At 66.2% G+C, this 17,372-nt stretch overlaps 2 protein-coding genes across 2 annotated transcripts; both read left to right on the top strand.

Annotated features, from left to right (window-relative positions):
* Positions 1-2,028: 2,028 nt before the first annotated feature.
* Positions 2,029-5,929, top strand: LOC147597248 (insulin receptor-related protein-like). Its single transcript, XM_086768112.1, is given in 13 exon segments — positions 2,029-2,046; positions 2,424-2,452; positions 2,561-2,826; positions 2,965-3,101; positions 3,294-3,459; positions 3,963-4,146; positions 4,247-4,317; positions 4,517-4,746; positions 4,825-4,935; positions 4,938-5,073; positions 5,157-5,286; positions 5,367-5,501; positions 5,686-5,929. Coding segments are annotated over 13 exon segments (1,857 nt in total).
* Positions 5,930-7,994: 2,065 nt separating this feature from the next.
* On the top strand, positions 7,995-16,549 carry LOC147597247 (high affinity nerve growth factor receptor-like). Its single transcript, XM_086768111.1, has 18 exons — positions 7,995-8,179; positions 9,076-9,186; positions 9,962-10,036; positions 10,187-10,258; positions 10,580-10,648; positions 10,894-11,048; positions 11,130-11,278; positions 11,379-11,505; positions 11,584-11,913; positions 12,089-12,106; positions 12,341-12,399; positions 12,598-12,700; positions 13,820-13,966; positions 14,072-14,202; positions 14,285-14,457; positions 15,626-15,866; positions 16,110-16,268; positions 16,364-16,549. The coding sequence occupies exons 1-18, from the start codon at positions 7,995-7,997 to the stop codon at positions 16,547-16,549; spliced, it is 2,490 nt and encodes an 829-aa protein (XP_086624237.1).
* Positions 16,550-17,372: the final 823 nt, after the last annotated feature.

Below are 17,372 nucleotides of genomic sequence, written 5' to 3'. Positions count from 1 at the left end.
CCATAAGATGGGTTGAATAAATCACCTAAGTCGGGCTCTTGTTCCTCGTTTAGTTTAGAACATCTTTGTCCAATACTACATGTGGAACAACTTTCATTTACGCTCTCTTCTATCTTCTCTTTCTACGGCTAGTACCATAGGATCCCGAGGGGGTACTAATCCGCAGTCTCTCTGCCATTCATGTTTCTCCCGAAGGACAAAAAAACCATAGCTGCATATGATACTTCATCCCATTTTCCTTCCCTTCTTAGGAAAAACAATAGTTGCAGGAGAGTGTCATAATATAACAGTCCTCCCTCCTAAGGATATTTCACTTCATTCTCCAGTTTCTATAGAGGCCACCACTGATTGCAATACCTAACCAATTTCTTTTTAACTTCGGTACCTCCTTGTCTTTGAGAAGAGCAGCAAGAGCTTTCCCTGCTGACACTTTTCACGTGGGAGATTGACCAGACATTTTAGTCGTTTTAGTGCCTTGTTTCTTCTGCGCAGCTTGGACAAAGATCATTGCGGCTTTCGCAGTTCGAGTTGTGCAGCGAAGGCAGAGAGCCTCCTCGTCCGGATCCCCGGAGCTCTGCGGGAAAGAGCGAGAGAAGAGCCGCGGAAGCTCCGAGTGCGGCCAGCTCACGTGTGGCCGCGATGATGCGCTGTTCGTCGGTTGGAGGGCGACTTCCTTCTGCGCGGCTGCTTCCAAGTTGACGGTAGCTGCCAGCGTGCTAGCTGTGTAGGACAGTGAAGAGGCTGACGTGTGTGTGTCCGTAGATCTGCTAGAAAGCGTACGTGAAGAGCAGGAAGGGCTTTCAGAGCAGCCGGTTCTCGTCTTGGACAGTCGCCACACATCCGCACTTTTAGTGCCTCAGAACCCCGGACAGCTTGCAAAACACGGCTGTAACTGTCCCAGCACAAGCTGTTCAGGAAAGCACAGAGATGCGATGTTCATGTGCCTTTAGCGCTGCTCGCAAGAAGCCTCCGGAGCAGGCACTACTCGGCATCTACATCCCCGTCCTTATCTCAAACCTCGAGCCGTTTTTCTTATATCATCTCCTCCTATTCTCTCAGAGGGTGGGGGGAGCGAGAGAGAGACTGTGTAGTCTGGTCCCGATCGGGGCTGAACTACGACAGTGGCCCAGCTGTCTGAGAGCAGTAGCAGCTGTCATTCTAAACATTCAAGAAGCCTGAAAGTTCACTCTAGGCCAGAAAATGACTGTCCTAGTTTCCCAGACTGTATCTGCGGTCCTTGAAGCAAAAGGAGGGCATTGGCTTTCCCCACAAAGGTTCCTGAAATATCAAGCTATAATGGTTGAACAGGATGATGTTGAAATCGTGACCACAAACATCATCAATCCGGCCTCATTCCTTGATGGGAACATCGGGGAGCTGGTGAGTCATGACTGCTTGGAAACAATTGAAACCATGTATTCTAGTCGAACGGATCTTAAAGATGTCGTTTAACACCAGCTTGAGCTGTCCACCTAGTGTTAAAACACAGCTTAAAAATGATGAATGTTGGACAGCTGCTCCCACACAAGAAGTGTCAGCTCTGGAAGTTCTTGCTGCTTCTCACCAGCTCTAGGCACCACATCTACAGGCTCACAAACACTGAGGATCTGGCATTTCCTGGGACACCAGGACTCCGACGTCTACCATCACCTCAACTCAGCAGTCCCCTTTTGAAAAAAATCTTAAAGATCACAAAAGTCAGAAGACTGCTCCCACACCAGAAGTGACATTCTGAAAGCTCTTGCTTCTCCTGCCCGGCTCTTGCCACCGCGTCTACAGGCTCACAAACATTGGGACTGCGAGATTTCCTAGAACACCAGCACTCTGACGTTTACCGCCATGTACTTACCGCCGTCGAGTGAAAATTCTCTTATATATCATGAATGTTGGATGATAGATCCCACACCAGAAGTGCCAGCTCTGAAAGCTCTTGCTGCTCCTCAGTAGCTCTTGCCACCACATCTACAAGCCCAGCAACATTGGGGCTCTGGTCTTTCCTAGACCATCAGGACTCTGACTTTTGCCACCATGTACACCTGCCACACAGTTAGCAAAATTCCTAAAAATCATGAGCATTGGACGATAGATCCCACACCACAAGTGCCAGCTCTGAAAGTTCTTGCTGTTCCTCAACAGCTCTGGACACCGCATCTACAGGCTGAAAAACATTGGGACTCCGGGCTTTCCTAAGTGATCAGGACTCCGACATTTGCCACCAGGTAAACCCTGGAGGGCGAAGCCGAGTCCTTCCAGAAGAAGTCCAAGAACTTCCTCCACAACTCCATCATCATCCCCAGGTGCTGCCCGGGCGGGGTCCCATGTCAGGGGGGTGCCCCGGGCTGGGTGCGTGGGTCTGCCCCACGGTGGGGGTTTGGTGGCTGCTCCTGTAACCCCCGTCCCGCTGTCCCAGGCTGCCCTGGAAGGTGACATCCATCAACAAGAACTCGCAGAGGTGAGCAGGGACCACGCAAACCCAGAGGGTCTCCCTTCCCCTACTCAATTTTGGGGGACGACCCAGGCATCCTGGCTCCCCACCACCCCCCATTCCCGTCTCCCGCAGGACCCCGAAGCGGCGCTGGGACGTGGTGGCCGTCACATCCCCAGCCAACACCTCCTCGGCGGAACCACCTGCCCCGAGACGCGCCGGGGGCCGGCCCAAACCCGACTTCCAGATCTTCGAGGACAAGGTGGTGCACAACCGGGCGGTGCTGTCGTGGCTGCGGCACTTCACCGAGTACCGCATCGACATCCACGCCTGCAACCACGCCGCGCACACCGTGGGCTGCAGCGCCGCCACCTTCGTCTTCGCCAGGACCATGCCGGAGCGTAGGTTCTGGCGTCCTCCCCCTGCCCAAACCCTGCCTCTGAGGCGCTGGGATGCTCTGGGGTCCTGGTGCCTTCGGGACGGGGATTGGGGGTCTGGGTGACGCCCCCAGGAGCTGACTCCTCTGTGCCTTTCGCCAGTGCAAGCCGATAACATTCCCGGCAACGTCACGTGGGAGCCGGCCGGCAAAAACAGCGTCCTGCTGCGCTGGGAAGAGCCCAGGAACCCCAACGGGCTCATCCTCAAGTATGAGATCAAGTACAGCCGGGAGAGCGAGGTGAGGACCCCCCGCACTCCCCCTGCCTGGTCCTGCCAGGTCTGCTTACGGGGGCATTGCGCCCATCCCATCATCCCCATCATCCCCATCCCATCCCATCCCATCCCATCTCCCTTCCCCAGGGCTTGTACAAGGCTGAGGGGGTGGGAGGATGAAGCCCCCTTTGTCACCCCCTCCTTGTCCCCCCCCCAGGAGGTCACCACCGTCGTCTGCGTCTCCCGTCACCGCTACTCCAAGTACGGGGGGGTCCACCTGGCTCTGCTCCAGCCGGGAAACTACTCGGCCAAGGTCCGGGCCACCTCGCTGGCCGGCAACGGCTCGTGGACCGGGCTCGTCAAATTTTACATCCTGGGGCCAGGTACCCCTGGGGGACGTGGGGGGGGACGCCAGCGGGGCCGGGGAGCTGGGGGTCAGAGGGTGCTGCTGGACTGGGACGCTGGGGGTCAGGAGATGTTCCTGGACTGGGATGCTGAAGATGGGGGATGCTCCTGAACTGGGGAGCTGGGAGACTGGGGGATGCTGCTGAACTGGGATGCTGGGGATCAGAGGATGCTGCTGGATCGGGATGCTGCTGGACTGGGGAGCTGGGAGACTGTGGGGATGCTCCTAAACTGGATAGCTGGGGGTCAGAGGGTGCTGCCGGACCGGGATGCTGAGGATCAGGAGATGTTCCTGGACTGGGATGCTGGAGATGGGGGATGCTCCTGAAGTGGGGAGCTGGGGGATTGGGGGATGCTGCTGAACTGGGATGCTGCTGGACTGGGGGATGCAGGGGACTGGCGCATGCTGCGGGATGAGGACACCCAAAGATCAGTGGGTGCTGCTGGTCTGGGGGCTGGGGGCTCCCCCTCTCCGGCCCAGCGGTGGGGGTGGGACAAGTGTCCCTGGAACGTTTTGGAGGGGGACTGAGGGGCCACGGCCGCCCGCTCCCAGCAGCCGAGGAGGAGTCCGGCAGCTTCCACGTCCTGCTCACCGTGGCGCCCGTGGTCCTCATGGTGCTCATCTCCTGCCTCGCTGGCTTCATCTTCTTCTACAACAAGAAGAGGTAGCGACCCTCCCCGCGCCCCCGGGGGAGGATCCGGGGCGGGGGGGACGGGGGACTGTGCCCTTGTCCCCCAGCCTCTGAACGATGCCACCCCTGGCAGGAGCAACGACGGGTACCCCAGCGGGACGCTCTACGCCTCCGTCAACCCCGAGTACTTCAGCGCCTCGCACAGTACGTGGGGACGGGCACCGGCACCCCCGGGGGGGCTGCTGCCCCCTTCCCCGGCTGGGGCCGTGTCAGAGGGGTGGGATGGGAATGGGAATGGGGATGGGATGAGGATGAAGACGGGGATGGAGATGGTGACAGGGTTGGTGATGGTGACAGCAGTGGGGGTGGTGACGGTGGTCAGTGGTCCCCCCTCGCCCCGCAGTGTACATCCCTGATGAGTGGGAAGTGTCACGGGAGAAGATCACGGTGATCCGGGAGCTGGGGCAGGGCTCCTTCGGGATGGTGTACGAGGGGCTGGCGGTGGGGCTGGTTGCCGAGGGTGAGGAGACCAAGGTGGCCCTGAAGACGGTCAACGAGTTGGCCACCATGCGGGAGCGCATTGAGTTCCTCAACGAGGCCTCCGTCATGAAAGCCTTCAAGTGCCACCACGTGGTAGGTGGGCGGCCATGGGAGAGGGAGGGGGCGCAGCGGGGTCTGGCCACTCATCTGCCACCCCATTTGTCCCCCCAGGTCCGTCTGCTTGGCGTGGTGTCCCAGGGCCAGCCAGCTTTGGTCATCATGGAGCTGATGACGCGTGGGGACCTGAAGAGCTACCTGCGCTCGCTCAGGCCTGACGCCAAGGTGAGGGGCTGGCCGGATGCCCCATGAGCAAACGGGCACCCACCTTGTTCCCCTACCTCAACGCCAACAAGTTCGTGCACCGCGACCTCGCCGCCCGCAACTGCATGGTGTCCGAGGACTTCACTGTCAAGATCGGAGGTGGGTGGGCGGCGGGCGGGCGGGCTGCCGGCCCCGCGTCTCCCAGTCCTCATGCCTTCCTCCTCCTCCTCCTCCTCCGCCAGATTTCGGCATGACCCGGGACATCTATGAGACGGACTATTATCGGAAAGGGGGCAAGGGGCTGCTCCCCGTCCGCTGGATGTCCCCCGAGGCCCTCAAGGACGGCATCTTCAACACGCAGTCCGATGTCTGGTAGGTTTTGGGGTGGGGGGCCCCGGGAGGGGGGGGTTTTGGGGGACATCCCCCAGCTGAGCGGCGCGGCGTGCCGGCAGGTCCTTCGGGGTGGTGTTGTGGGAAATCGCCACGCTGGCCGAGCAGCCCTACCAGGGCATGTCCAACGAGCAGGTCCTGCGCTTCGTCATGGACAACGGCATCCTGGAGCGCCCCGAAAACTGCCCCGACAAACTGTGAGTGCTGGGGGTGCGGGGGGGGGGGCGCCGGGGGAGACCCCCACCCTCCTGCGGGCAAGGCCGCGATGGGGGGGAACCGGCGCCGAGCCCCTCACCCCGGCCTCAGGCCTCTGCAGCGCTGGGGCGGCTGCGGGGTGCCGGGGCCCCCCCAAAACCTAGCGAACGCCCCTCTCTCCCACAGCCACGAGCTGATGGGCCTGTGCTGGCAGCAGAAACTGCGCCAGCGCCCCTCCTTCGTCCAGCTCCTGGAGAGCATCAAGGACCACATGGCGCCCGCTTTCCGCACCCTCTCCTTCTTCTACAGCCCCGAAAACCGCCGGCGGGGCTCCGGCGAGCCCTCCGACACCGAGGACGAGCCCCCCGCCTCCCCCCTGCCCACCCGCAAGGACCGCGGCCCCGGCCTGCTCCCCAACGGGACGGCCTGACTCCCACCCCGGGGCGTCCTGGGACCCACGCCGGACTCTGCGCCCCCTTCCCGCCCCCCTCCGCGTTATTTATTGCTCCCAGGGGTCCGACCGGGGAGCGGGTGCCTTGGGAAGGGGGTGGCAGGCAAAGCGAGGGTGCTCAGTGGGGTGCGCTTCCTCTGGGAATAAATTGGGGTGCCCTAAGCCGGCAGGAGCTGGGGGGGGGCTGCCAGTTGGGAGGAGACCACCCCGATCTTTCCTTAATTTTTATTTTTGGGGGGAGTAAATGGGGGTCTGGGGGTGGGGAGCGGGGTGTGGGGTCCCACCAGCCTGCCTCTGTTGCCATTCCCCACAGCAGTGGTGCGACCCCCCCCCTCTTTTACAAGTGGGGAAACTGAGGCACGGGGCCGCCCTGCGGCAGGAGACGCCCTGTGCCTCCCCCCAGTCCCCAACACTGGGACCAGTGTCAGGGCCACGCTGGTCCAGGGAAAAGACTTCGCTGTCTAATCCGTGGCTGCGGGATGAGCGAGAATAAAGGGGGATGAAGCTCGGCTGCGGTGTGTGGGGGGTCACGGGGGGGGCGGCACACGGGGCTTTCCGCTCCCCGGCCGCTTCCTGCTGCGGCTTTGCCCTGCGGTGCCCGAACCGGGGGCGTTTCTGGGGAAAAAACGTCAAAGCGGCGGAATTTGGGAGGACATGACTGGCCCGCTCTGCTGCGGGAGGGGGGCTGCTGGGGGTGGGGGGGGAAGTGAGGTGCTACGGTGGGGGTCACCCCAAGGGTGCCGCTGGGAGCTGGGCCCGGAGCTGAGCAGGAGGAACGCGGGCTGAGACCGTGCTAAACTCAGCGCACAGATGAGCCGTCCCCGCCGTGCTGTGGGACGGGCTCGGGGACAGGCAGCAGCTGGGTGGGGATGGGGACCCACGAGAGGAGGGCGGTGGGCGGGCACCAGCCGTGCCCTGCCTCCCTGGGGAGGAAGAGGAGGGTCCCGACCGGGGGTGGGACCCGTAACTGGGGCGGGGGGGTAGGGTGCTGGGGGAAGGGCTCGGCCCAAGCCGGCTCCGTCGTGCTTCGAGATTTTGGGGGCACGGCCCTTGGGGGGGGTCTGTGACAGGTTGAGGGGCTCTTGGTTGGGGGGTTCGGGACACAAAGTGGGGGTGGAGGGCTGGTGTGCAGGTGTAGGGTGCCGGGGTGCAGGCAGGGGGCAGAGTCTGGGCAGGGTCTAGGCAGGGGGCAGGGTTTGGGCAGGGGTCTAGGGCAGGGTTTAGGCAGGGTGCGGGGTTTAGACAGGGGTCTAGGGCAGGGTTTAGGCAGGGTGCGGGGTTTAGACAGGGGTCTAGGGCAGGGTTTAGGCAGGGTGCGGGGTTTAGACAGGGGTCTAGGGCAGGGTTTAGGCAGGGTGCGGGGTTTAGACAGGGGTCTAGGGCGGGGTTTAGGCAGGGTGCGGGGGTTTGGGCAGGGGTCTGGGGCAAGGTTTGGGCAGGGTGCGGGGTTTAGACAGGGGTCTAGGGCGGGGTTTAGGCAGGGTGCAGGGGTTTGGGCAGGGGTCTGGGGCAGGGTTTAGGCAGGGTGCAGGGGTTTGGGCAGGGGTCTGGGGCAGGGTTTAGGCAGGGTGCAGGGGTTTGGGCAGGGGTCTGGGGCAAGGTTTGGGCAGGGTGCGGGGTTTAGACAGGGGTCTAGGGCAGGGTTTAGGCAGGGTGCAGGGGTTTGGGCAGGGGTCTGGGGCAGGGTTTAGGCAGGGTGCAGGGGTTTGGGCAGGGGTCTGGGGCAGGGTTTAGGCAGGGGTCTGGGGCAAGGTTTGGGCAGGGTGCAGGCGGGCGCCCTGCTCATCCCCGTGTGGGGCAGGACCCCTCTCAGTGGGCCGGGGGCATCGGGGCAGCGCCCCCCCCCCCCCTTCTCCAGCCAGGGGCTGCCCGTGCCCTCGGTGCCGGTGAGGTCCCCGCGGGTCGGGGGGGTCGGGGGCGGAGCGGGGGGAGCCGCCAGCCCCTCCCGGGGGCCGGACCCACCCGGTTTTTAAGGCTCGCGCGGCGCCGCGCCCGGGTGCGAGGGGAGGGCGGCAGCGGTGCCGGTACTGGTACCGGTAGGGCGATGCCGCCGCCCCCCTGGCTCTGCCTGGCCGCCCTGCTGCCGCTGCTGCCCCTGCCCGGCCCGGGGGTCGCCGGGCCATGCCCCCCGCCCTGCAGCTGCCCCGGGCCCGGTACCGTGCTCTGCCGGGAGCCCCGCACCGTGGGCAGCCTGGCCCGGCTGCTGGGGACCGGCGGCTTCACCCACGTGTGAGCGGGCACGGGGGGAACGGGGCTGGGGGCGGTGGGACGGGGGGAGAGGGATAATGGGGCTGGGGGCGATGGGACTGGGGGACGGGGATAATGGGGCTGGGGGACGAGGATAATGGGATTGGGCGACAGGGATAATGGGGCTGGGGGCGGTGGGATGGGGGACGGGGATAATGGGGCTGGGGGCGGTGGGACTGGGGGACGGGGATAACGGGGCTGGGGGCGGTGGGACTGGGGGAGAGGGATAATGGGGCTGGGGGTGATGGGACTGGGGGACAGGGATAATGGGACTGGGGGCAGTGGGACTGGGGGACGGGGATAATGGGACTGGTGGCGGTGGGACTGGGGGACAGGGATAGTGGGGCTGGGGGCGGTGGGACTGGGGGACAGGGATAATGGGGCTGGGGGCGGTGGGATGGGGGGACAGGGATAATGGGGCTGGGGGCGGTGGGATGGGGGGACGGGGCTGTGAGGCTGAGGGTGGTGAGACTCGGGGTGACGGGGCTGGGGGGCAGGGTGATGGAGCAGAGGCTGGCGGAGCTCGGGGGCTGGGGGCGGTGGGGCTGGAGGGGCGACGGAGCTCGGGGACGGGGATGATGGGCGTGGGGGTGTCGGGGGAGGATGATGGGGCTGGAGGATGCGGCGGTGGGGCTGGAGGATGCGGCGGTGGGGCTGGGGTCGCGGCGGTGGGGCTGGGGGCCGGGGGCGGTGGGGCGGGGCTGGGCTGGGGGCAGCGACGGAGCGGGGAGCGCCGTGGGGCCGGACCTGCTGTGGGGCTGGGGTCGCTGTGGGGAGCGGGGCTGCTTGCCGGGAGACGATGGGGGGGGGGTGGCCCGCCGCGTCCCCCCAGGGAGGGGACGAGGGACTGGGGGGCAGCTCTCTGTCCCCTCCCGCAGCGACGCCAGCAGAGTGGAGGGTGCAGTGGGGTCCGCGGGCAGGGAGGAGACCCCCGCCCGGGTGGAGACCCCCACCCGGGTGGGGCTGTCACCCTGCCCCGGGGCCTGCGGGTTGGGGTGCTGAGGGGAGCACCCCAAATTCGCTGCCTTGGGGGGGTCTCCTCTGCTCTCGCTCATCCCCCGCTGCAGGACGCGTGGTGGGGAGGGGGCTGGGGGTGCCCGGGGTGATTGCGGGGCGCTCCCCCCGCCGCAGCGCTGGCCGTGCCGCATTGCCGGGGCCTGGCTGCAGCGTGGCTCCGTGCCTCAGTTTCCCCTGCGCGCCAGGGATGCTGCGCCGCGGGGCGCTGCCGGCTCTTTGTTCGCTGGCTGCCGGAGTGGGGTGGGTGGTGGCAGGGCTGGCGAGTCCCCCCCCTCGAGAGACCCCCAGCCACGCCGCTGCTCAGCCTCCCCCGTCCCTCCCATCCCCACAGCCTCGCCCACGGGGGTGGTGGGACCAAAACCCCCCGATAATTTGGGGTTTGCAGGAGCAGCCTCTGGGGTGGGGCACTTGCTCCCGAACGGGCTTTCCTTTACGCCCTGCCTTGGGAAAAGGGGAAGGGGGAGGGGGGACAGATGGTGCCCCCCATCACATCACAGGGCATCGTGGGGCGTGAGGGAACGTGGGGATCGTGGGGAAGTGGGGCTGAGACCTGGCAAACTCGCTCTCCGGGTGAGACCACTCCCCTGCCGCCATCTCCGGCTCCCATTTTTCTGGGTCATCCCGCTCTGCCTGGGGGAAGCTGAGGCACAGCCCCCCACTCCCCTTGCCCAGCACTTCACCAGCAGCGCCTGCCATGATGGGGTGGGGGGGCTGCTCCCCCGATTTCCCCCCTCGTTTGCCTTCCAGCGTCATCGAGAACCAGGAGACGCTGACGAGCTTGACCCGGGCTGACACCAGGCCGCTGCGGGACCTCAGGAGCCTGTGAGCACCCGGGGGTCCCCACCTAGGAAATTGGGGAGGGGGCTGATGGGTGGGGGATCCCTGGGGCTTGATCTTGCTGCGGGGAGGGGAGGTGGGTGCTCCCAGGCTGGGGGCCCGCGCTGCGGGTGCTCAGCCCTTCCCTCTCCCCAGCACCATCGTCGGCTCCGGGCTGCAGGACGTCTCTGCCGACGCCTTCCTGGACACCCCCAAGCTGACCCACCTGTGAGCATCCCCCCCCCCCAGTTCTCTCCCCCAGCCACACCCCTTTGCCAGTTTTGGGGCTTGGTCCCCGCTCCCGGGCGGGATCAATGGTGGGATGCCATCGATTCGGGGGCAGGCAGCTGGCGACCCCGCTGCGGGACGAGACCCCGGTTAACGGGGGAGACACCCCCCCGTGCTGTGGTACGGGGTGGCACCTGACAGCCGGTGGCACCCGGAGATGGTTTTGCTTGGTCACGGTGCGACGGCGGTGGCCCCGGGTGGGGTGAGGCGTGCCGGGGGTCCGCGGTGGGAAGGGGCAGCTGAGGGGGTCTCTCCCAGCAGGAATCTCTCCTCCAACGCGCTGCGCAGTCTCTCCTGGAAAACCTTCCAGCGTCTCTCCCTGCAAGAGCTGTGAGTGACGCGGCGGGGACGCGGCCCCGGGGTGACACGGCGGCAGGGCTGGGGACGCAGCGAGATGGCGGCTGCGACGGGGACGGGGTGGCGTGACGCCTGGCCCTGGGCGCACCCAGGGATCAGCGTGGCCGGGGCTGGGGACGCCTGCGTCCCACCTTGGCTGACCCCAGCGGGGACACGCGTGTGACACGGGGCCACCGTGGCGCCGCTGAGCCCTCGTCCTCTCCTCCGCTCCGTCCCAGTATCCTGGTGGGAAACCCCTTCAACTGCTCCTGCGGCCTCCGCTGGCTCCAGCTCTGGCAGGATGGCGGCCGGGCTGAACTGAGGAACCAGTCGCTGGGCTGCTGGGAGGGCAGCGTGCTGGTCCCCTTGGCCACCCACCCCCTGCGCGCCTGCGGTACGTGGCGAGGGGACGCGTGGGGGACGGTGTGGGACGCGTTCGGGGCGGTGGCCCCGCTCACCCCCTTCTCCTCGGCAGAGCCCCCCACCGTCCTCATCGAGCACCCCGAGGTGGCCCTGCGCCAAGGGGACGGCATCAACCTCACCTGCCGCATCGCCGCCGAGCCGCCGGCCGACGCCAGATGGGTGCTCCCCACGGCCGCAACCAATGCGTCCGTCGTCACCAAGGCACGGTCTTCCCGTCCCCGCTGCGGCCTCCTCTCGCTGGCGGGGCTTTTTTTGGAGTGGGGGACGATGCTTGCTCACCCGGTCCCGCCGCTCCCCACAGCTCTCGGACTGGGAGCTGGTCCTGGAGCTCAGCAACGTCTCCTCCAAACTCAACCACAAAGACCTGACGTGCCGGGCGGAGAACGCGGCGGGGCCGGCGGAGGACAGCGTGACGCTGAACGTCACCTGTGAGCCACCCGGAGGGGAGCGGGGTGTGGGCCAGGGGTCCGGCTCAGGCACCCACCCGGCTCCGTCCCCCCTCCCAGTCCCTCCCGTCATCCTGCTCCTGCACGAGGCCATCCCCCAGCACTTCTGGTGCATCCCCTTCTCGGTGGACGGCAACCCGACGCCCGACGTCCGCTGGCTTTTCAACGGCTCGGCCCTGGCCGAGGGGCCCTACATCCACACGCGCATCGTGGAGTACGAGCACAACTCCACCGTCCTGCACGGCTGCCTCCAGCTCAACCGCCCCACGCACGTCAACAACGGCAACTACACCCTCCTGGTCTGCAACGCACTGGGCTCCGCCGCCCGCAGCGTCCAGGGTCGCTTCATGGAAAACCCCTTCAGCTTCAGCCCCGAGGAGCCCATCCCCGGTGGGTGCTGGGCGGGGGAGGGGACGCGTGGGTGCCGCGCCGCCGGGTGAAATCGGTGGCCGTCGGGCTTGGCTCCGCGCGAGCCCTGCCGTGCCTCGGTTTCCCCAGGGGTGGGACTGGGGGGCTCTCGCTAACGAGCGTTTCTCCTTTCTCTCTCCCTTTCGGGCTGCACCAGTGTCTCTGTCCCCGCTGGGTGAGTGACTGGGCACGCTGCTCCCCGCGGGGTCCCCGCTGCAGCCCCCTCCCCAAATCCGGGCACCCCCCCCGCACCAGGGCTGATCCGGAGGTACCGGACTGCCGAGGGCGCGGAGTCACTGCGGGAGTGTGGCCGTACCGGGTGCTCCCCCCCCCCGCACCTCACCAGGACCACCCTAGGGATGGGGACCCCCCGCCCCGCGCTCACCCTGCGCCCTTCTCCCTGCCGCAGGCACCAGGAACAGTTCGCTGGAGGGGCCCGTGGAGACGGCGGACGAGCACGCTTTCGGGGTGAGGGGGTGCTCCGGTCCACCCGTGACCGGGACGCCCGTGGGAGGGTGGGAAAAATCCCGAATCGCGATGGGGGTGGGGATGAAGGGCAGAGTCCCGGAGCCTCAGTTTCCCCTCCTGGGATTTGTGGCTGTCATGGCCTCGCCGGCGGTTGGGAGAAGGGGTCGGGCAGGACCCCGAGCTGAGCGCCGTCCCCAGGTCTTGGTGGCCGTGGTGCTGGCCGTGTTCGCCTGCCTCTTCCTCTCCCTCATGCTCATCGTGCTCAACAAGTGCGGGCGGCGCTCCAAGTTCGGCATTAACCGTGAGTGCCCCCCACCCCGGCTCGCCCGCCGCCGCGGGGGATTCAAGCAGTGACGCGGGGATGCCCCGCTTCCCGCATCCGTGGGGCGGATGGGGCTGGGCTGGGTACCTGGATTGGGACGCGGCTGTGGGGATGGGGACCGGGGATGGGGACTGTGGAGGGGACCGCGATTGGGGATGGGGACCGGGGATGGGGATCGGGGATGGGGATGAGGGATGCAGACCGTGGGTGGAGATTGGGGGCTGGGGATGGGGATGAGGGATGTGGACCGGGGACAGGGATCAGGGATGGGGACTGTGGGTGGGGACCGGGGCTGGGGGTGAGGGATGGGCACTGGGCATACGGCGATGGGGAATGTGGACCATGGATGGGAACCGGCGATGAGGACTGTGGAGGGGATGAGGGATGTGAATTGTGACCGGAGACGGGGATCAGGGATGGGGACTGTGGGTAGGGACCAGGGATGGAGGTGAGGGATGTGGACCGGGGACAGGGATCAGGGATGGGGACTGTGGGTAGGGACCAGGGATGGAGGTGAGGGATGTGGACCGGGGACAGGGATCAGGGATGAGGACTGTGGGGGGGATGAGGGATGTGGACCAGAATTGGGGATGGGGGACCAGAGATGTGGACCACAGATCGGGGCTGGAGATGAAGGACGCGGACCATGGAAGGGACCAGGGATGTGGATCGTGGGTGGGGAGCGGGGATGAGGGCTGGGGACCGTGGAGGGGGTGCGGGATGCGGACTGTGATTGAGGGCTGGGGACAGGGGATGGGGATGAGGACCGGGGGTGGGGACAGGGGATGGGGACTGTGGAGAGGATGAGGGATGTGGACCATGATGGGGGATGTGGACCATGGGTGTGAACTGTGGGGGGGACCGTGGGGGGGTGCCGGCTCCCCCCGGCAGTGCGGGCAGCAGCTGCTAATTCACTCCTGGAATGGATTCAGCCTCTAAATGGATTTGATCGGGCTGCCTGGCCCCGGGGGGCCAGCCGGGGTTGGGGGGGGATGCTCGGCAGAGCCTGGCGCTGGCTGCGCTGGCTGGGGGCGGGGGGGGGGGAGTTGCGGCATGGGACCCCCCGCCCTGTGATGGCCTTGGCCTTGTCCCCTCCAGGCTCAGCGGTGCTGGCCCAGGAGGACGAGCTGGCCATGTCCCTGCGCTTCATGAACCTGGGGGGCAGCCCCCCCTCCTCCACCGAGAGCAAACTGGAGGGGCCGCAGAGCAACTTCGTGGAGAACCCCCAGTACTTCTGCGACACCTGTAAGCGCCGGGACGGGGGGGGCACCTCCTCGCTCCCCATCCCGCGGCGTCCCCGGCCCTGGCTGGGTGGGGGGGGGCCACTGACGGGTGGGGGGGGTCCCGCAGGCGTGCACCATGTGCAGCGGCGGGACATCGTGCTGAAGTGGGAGCTGGGCGAAGGCGCCTTCGGGAAGGTTTTCCTGGCCGAGTGCCGCAACCTGCTCCCGGAGCGCGACACGATGCTGGTGGCTGTCAAGGTGAGGAGGGGGCTGCGGCGGGGGTAGCGGGGCGGGGCGGGGGGGTGTCTGGCGCAGGGGTTGACGCCGCGTGGGCCGGCAGGCGTTGAAGGAGGCGACGGAAAGCGCCCGCGTGGATTTCCAGCGCGAGGCCGAGCTGCTGACGGTGCTGCAGCACGAGCACATCGTCCGCTTCTACGGGGTCTGCACCGAGGGCGAGCCCCTCGTCATGGTCTTCGAGTACATGGAGCACGGCGACCTCAACCGCTTCCTCAGGTGGGCTGGGCCGGGGGGGTGGGGGTCCCGCTCCCGCCTCCCGCGTCCCCCCCCCGCCGCCGCTGCCGCCGTCCCCCGCCCCGCGCGCAGCCAGCTCCCCGCTAATGCGGCCCTGCAATATTGATTAGATTAGTGTCTGAGAGGCTCGAACCGCGCGCCTGCCCGTCAGCTGGAACGCGCAGAGCCTTTGCGATGGCCCCCCCAGGTATTGCTGCCAGGCGAGGAGGGGGGGGGGACACGGACCCGGGGGGGGCGGCCGCTGAGCGCCGAGACGCGGCTTTTATGATTATTGTGATGGGAGCTGGCATTAATGGCTCTGCCGAGCAGCCGTGCCCCCGCGCCAGCTCCCCACGCGCCTGTCAGCCGCGCTCGGCATCAAAAGGCAGCACGGCCGGCGGCGTGTGCCCCCCCCCAACTCTGGCCCAGCACACCTCGCATGCCCTGACACGCGGCCTTCCCCGGCGTGAGGGTCACACGTGTGCGCATGGCCTTCCCCGGCAGCTCCGCACACGCGTGCACACTCTTTCCTAGCATGTGTGCACGCGTGTGTGCTCTTCCCCTGTGTCCGTGCACACACATGTATACATCCTTCCCTGGCATACATGCACATGAGTGCATGCCTTTCCCTTGTGCACACACATGTGTGTGCATGCGTGTGTGCATGTCCTGCATCCTATGCGTGTACACATGTGCATGCCCTTCCCTGACATGCATGCACACGTATCCCTGGTATCTGCACACATATGTGCAAGCCCTTCCTCTGTGTGCACGCACACGTGTACACCCTTCCCTGGCATGCGTGCATGTATGTGCCTGCTTTTCCCTGGCACGCGTGCACACAAGTGCATGCCTCTCCCCTGTGCGTGTGCACATACGTGCATGCCCTTCCCTGGCAAGTGTGCATGTATGTGCATGCAGTTCCCCTGTGTGTGTGCACACACGTGCACCCTTCCCCTGTGTACGTGCACGCCTTTCTCTTGTGCATGCACACACGTGTGCACACCCTTCCCTAGCATACACGCATGTACGTGTGCGCCGCCCCCCCCGTGCGCACGCGCGCACACGCGCCCTTCCTTCCCTGACACGCACCCCCACGCGTGTGCACCCCACCCCAGTGTGCACGCACACGCGTGTGCGTCCCTCCCGACACGCATGTGCGCCCCGGCAGGTCCCACGGCCCCGACGCCAAGATCCTGGAGCAGGGGCAGGGGGGGCCTGGCGGGCAGCTGACGCTGAGCCGCATGCTGCAGATCGCCACGCAGATCGCCTCGGGCATGGCCTACCTCGCCTCCCTCCACTTCGTCCACCGCGACCTGGCCACCCGCAACTGCCTGGTGGGCCACGACCTGGTGGTGAAGATCGGCGATTTCGGCATGTCCCGCGACATCTACAGCACCGACTACTACCGGGTGAGCGGGCCGGCGCGCGCCTCCCCCCCCCGCCGCGGTGTCGCTGTGGGTTGGGGGGGCCGCGGTGTTTCCCCCCCCGTATTTAACGGTGGAACGGTTTGGGTGGGACGGGACCGTAAAAACCGCGGCTTCTCCGGGCGACCGCATCCAAAATTTAATTCCTTCTATCTAGTTTGGGAGTTGGGGGCGGGGGGGAGGGTAAATGGGGGGTCCTTGCCCCACTGAGGGCCCCCCTGCGGGCAGGTGGGGGGCAGGACCATGCTGCCCATCCGTTGGATGCCCCCCGAGAGCATCCTGTACCGCAAGTTCACCACCGAGAGCGACGTCTGGAGCTTCGGCGTGGTGCTCTGGGAGATCTTCACCTACGGCAAGCAGCCCTGGTACCAGCTCTCCAATACCGAGGTGAGCGGGACGTGGGGGCATGGCGCTGGGGGGGGTAGGGGTGGCGGGGTTTGGGGAGGGGGTCCTGGCTCTGTCTCCGCCGTCCCTTCTCGCAGGCCATCGAGTGCATCACGCAGGGCCGGGAGCTGGAGCGCCCGCGCGCCTGCCCCGCCGAGGTCTACGCCGTCATGCGGAGCTGCTGGCAGCGCGAGCCGCAGCAGCGGCGGCCCATCAAGGAGATCCACGGGCGCCTCCAGGCCCTCGCCAAGACCCCCCCCGTCTACCTGGACATCCTGGGCTGAGCGGGACCCCCGCACCAGCCCACCACTCCCTGCTGTCACCCCTCCCTTCCCCTTGCCCAATGGAAAGCCCCCCCCCCCCCCCCCCCAGGCCGGACGAGGGGTGAGGGTCTAAAACTTATTTATAGCGGAAAATGGCACCCACCAAGGGTGGGGTGTGTGGGGCTGGGGGACCCCCCCAGGCTGTGCCCCAGAATCCCCGGGATGGACGTGTGCGGTTGGCGTTGGGTTCGGGGGGGGGGGGGTCCGTGGCCGGGCGGGGGCTGGGGGGCTCGGCTCTCCCCAGGGAGCTAGGGGCACCCCGTGCTTGGCTGCGCCTTCGTCCCGGACCCCGGCCGGCGGGGACGCCCCCCGCGCTCGCCCGCTCCGCAGCAAAACCGGTCGAAAATAAATCTGTCCACCTGTGCCCTGCTCCAGGGTGTCCGCGGGCACGGCGCGGGGCGGGCTTTGGGGGGAAAAAGGGAGGTTTTGGAGCAGGGTGGGAAAGGGGAGCTGGAGGGGATGTGCTGCCTCGTATCCTGGGATGCAGGGATGGTGTGTCCAGGATACTGGGATGTAGGGATGGTGTGTGCCCAGGATTCCAGGATGCAGGGATAATGTGTGTCCAAGATCCTGGGATGCAGGGATGATGTGTGCCTGGGATGCAGGGATGATGTCTGTTCAGGATGCTGGGATGCAGGGACGACGCGTGCCCAGGATTCCAGGATGCAGGGATGATGTGTGTCCGTGTCTCGGTTTTGGCTAAACCATCATAGTCCAGGATCCTGGGATGAAGGGGTGACATGTGCCCAGGATCCTGGGATGCAGGGATGACGTGTGCCTGGGA

Source organism: Chlamydotis macqueenii, chromosome 28 (assembly GCF_036417535.1).
Source record: "Chlamydotis macqueenii isolate bChlMac1 chromosome 28, bChlMac1.mat, whole genome shotgun sequence".
Classification (NCBI taxonomy): Eukaryota; Metazoa; Chordata; class Aves; order Otidiformes; family Otididae; genus Chlamydotis; species Chlamydotis macqueenii.
The sequence above is the reverse complement of the archived record's forward strand: the minus strand, read 5'-3'. Positions and strand labels throughout refer to the sequence as shown.

Excerpts from the sequence above, each read along its gene's own strand:
- LOC147597247 (XM_086768111.1), top strand. The coding sequence starts at position 7,995 with ATGCCGCCGCCCCCCTGGCTCTGCCTGGCCGCCCTGCTGCCGCTGCTG. Across the intron at positions 11,049-11,129 it reads CCACCCCCTGCGCGCCTGCG|AGCCCCCCACCGTCCTCATC; the intron begins GTACGTGGCGAG and ends TCTCCTCGGCAG. Across the intron at positions 14,203-14,284 it reads CGATGCTGGTGGCTGTCAAG|GCGTTGAAGGAGGCGACGGA; the intron begins GTGAGGAGGGGG and ends GTGGGCCGGCAG.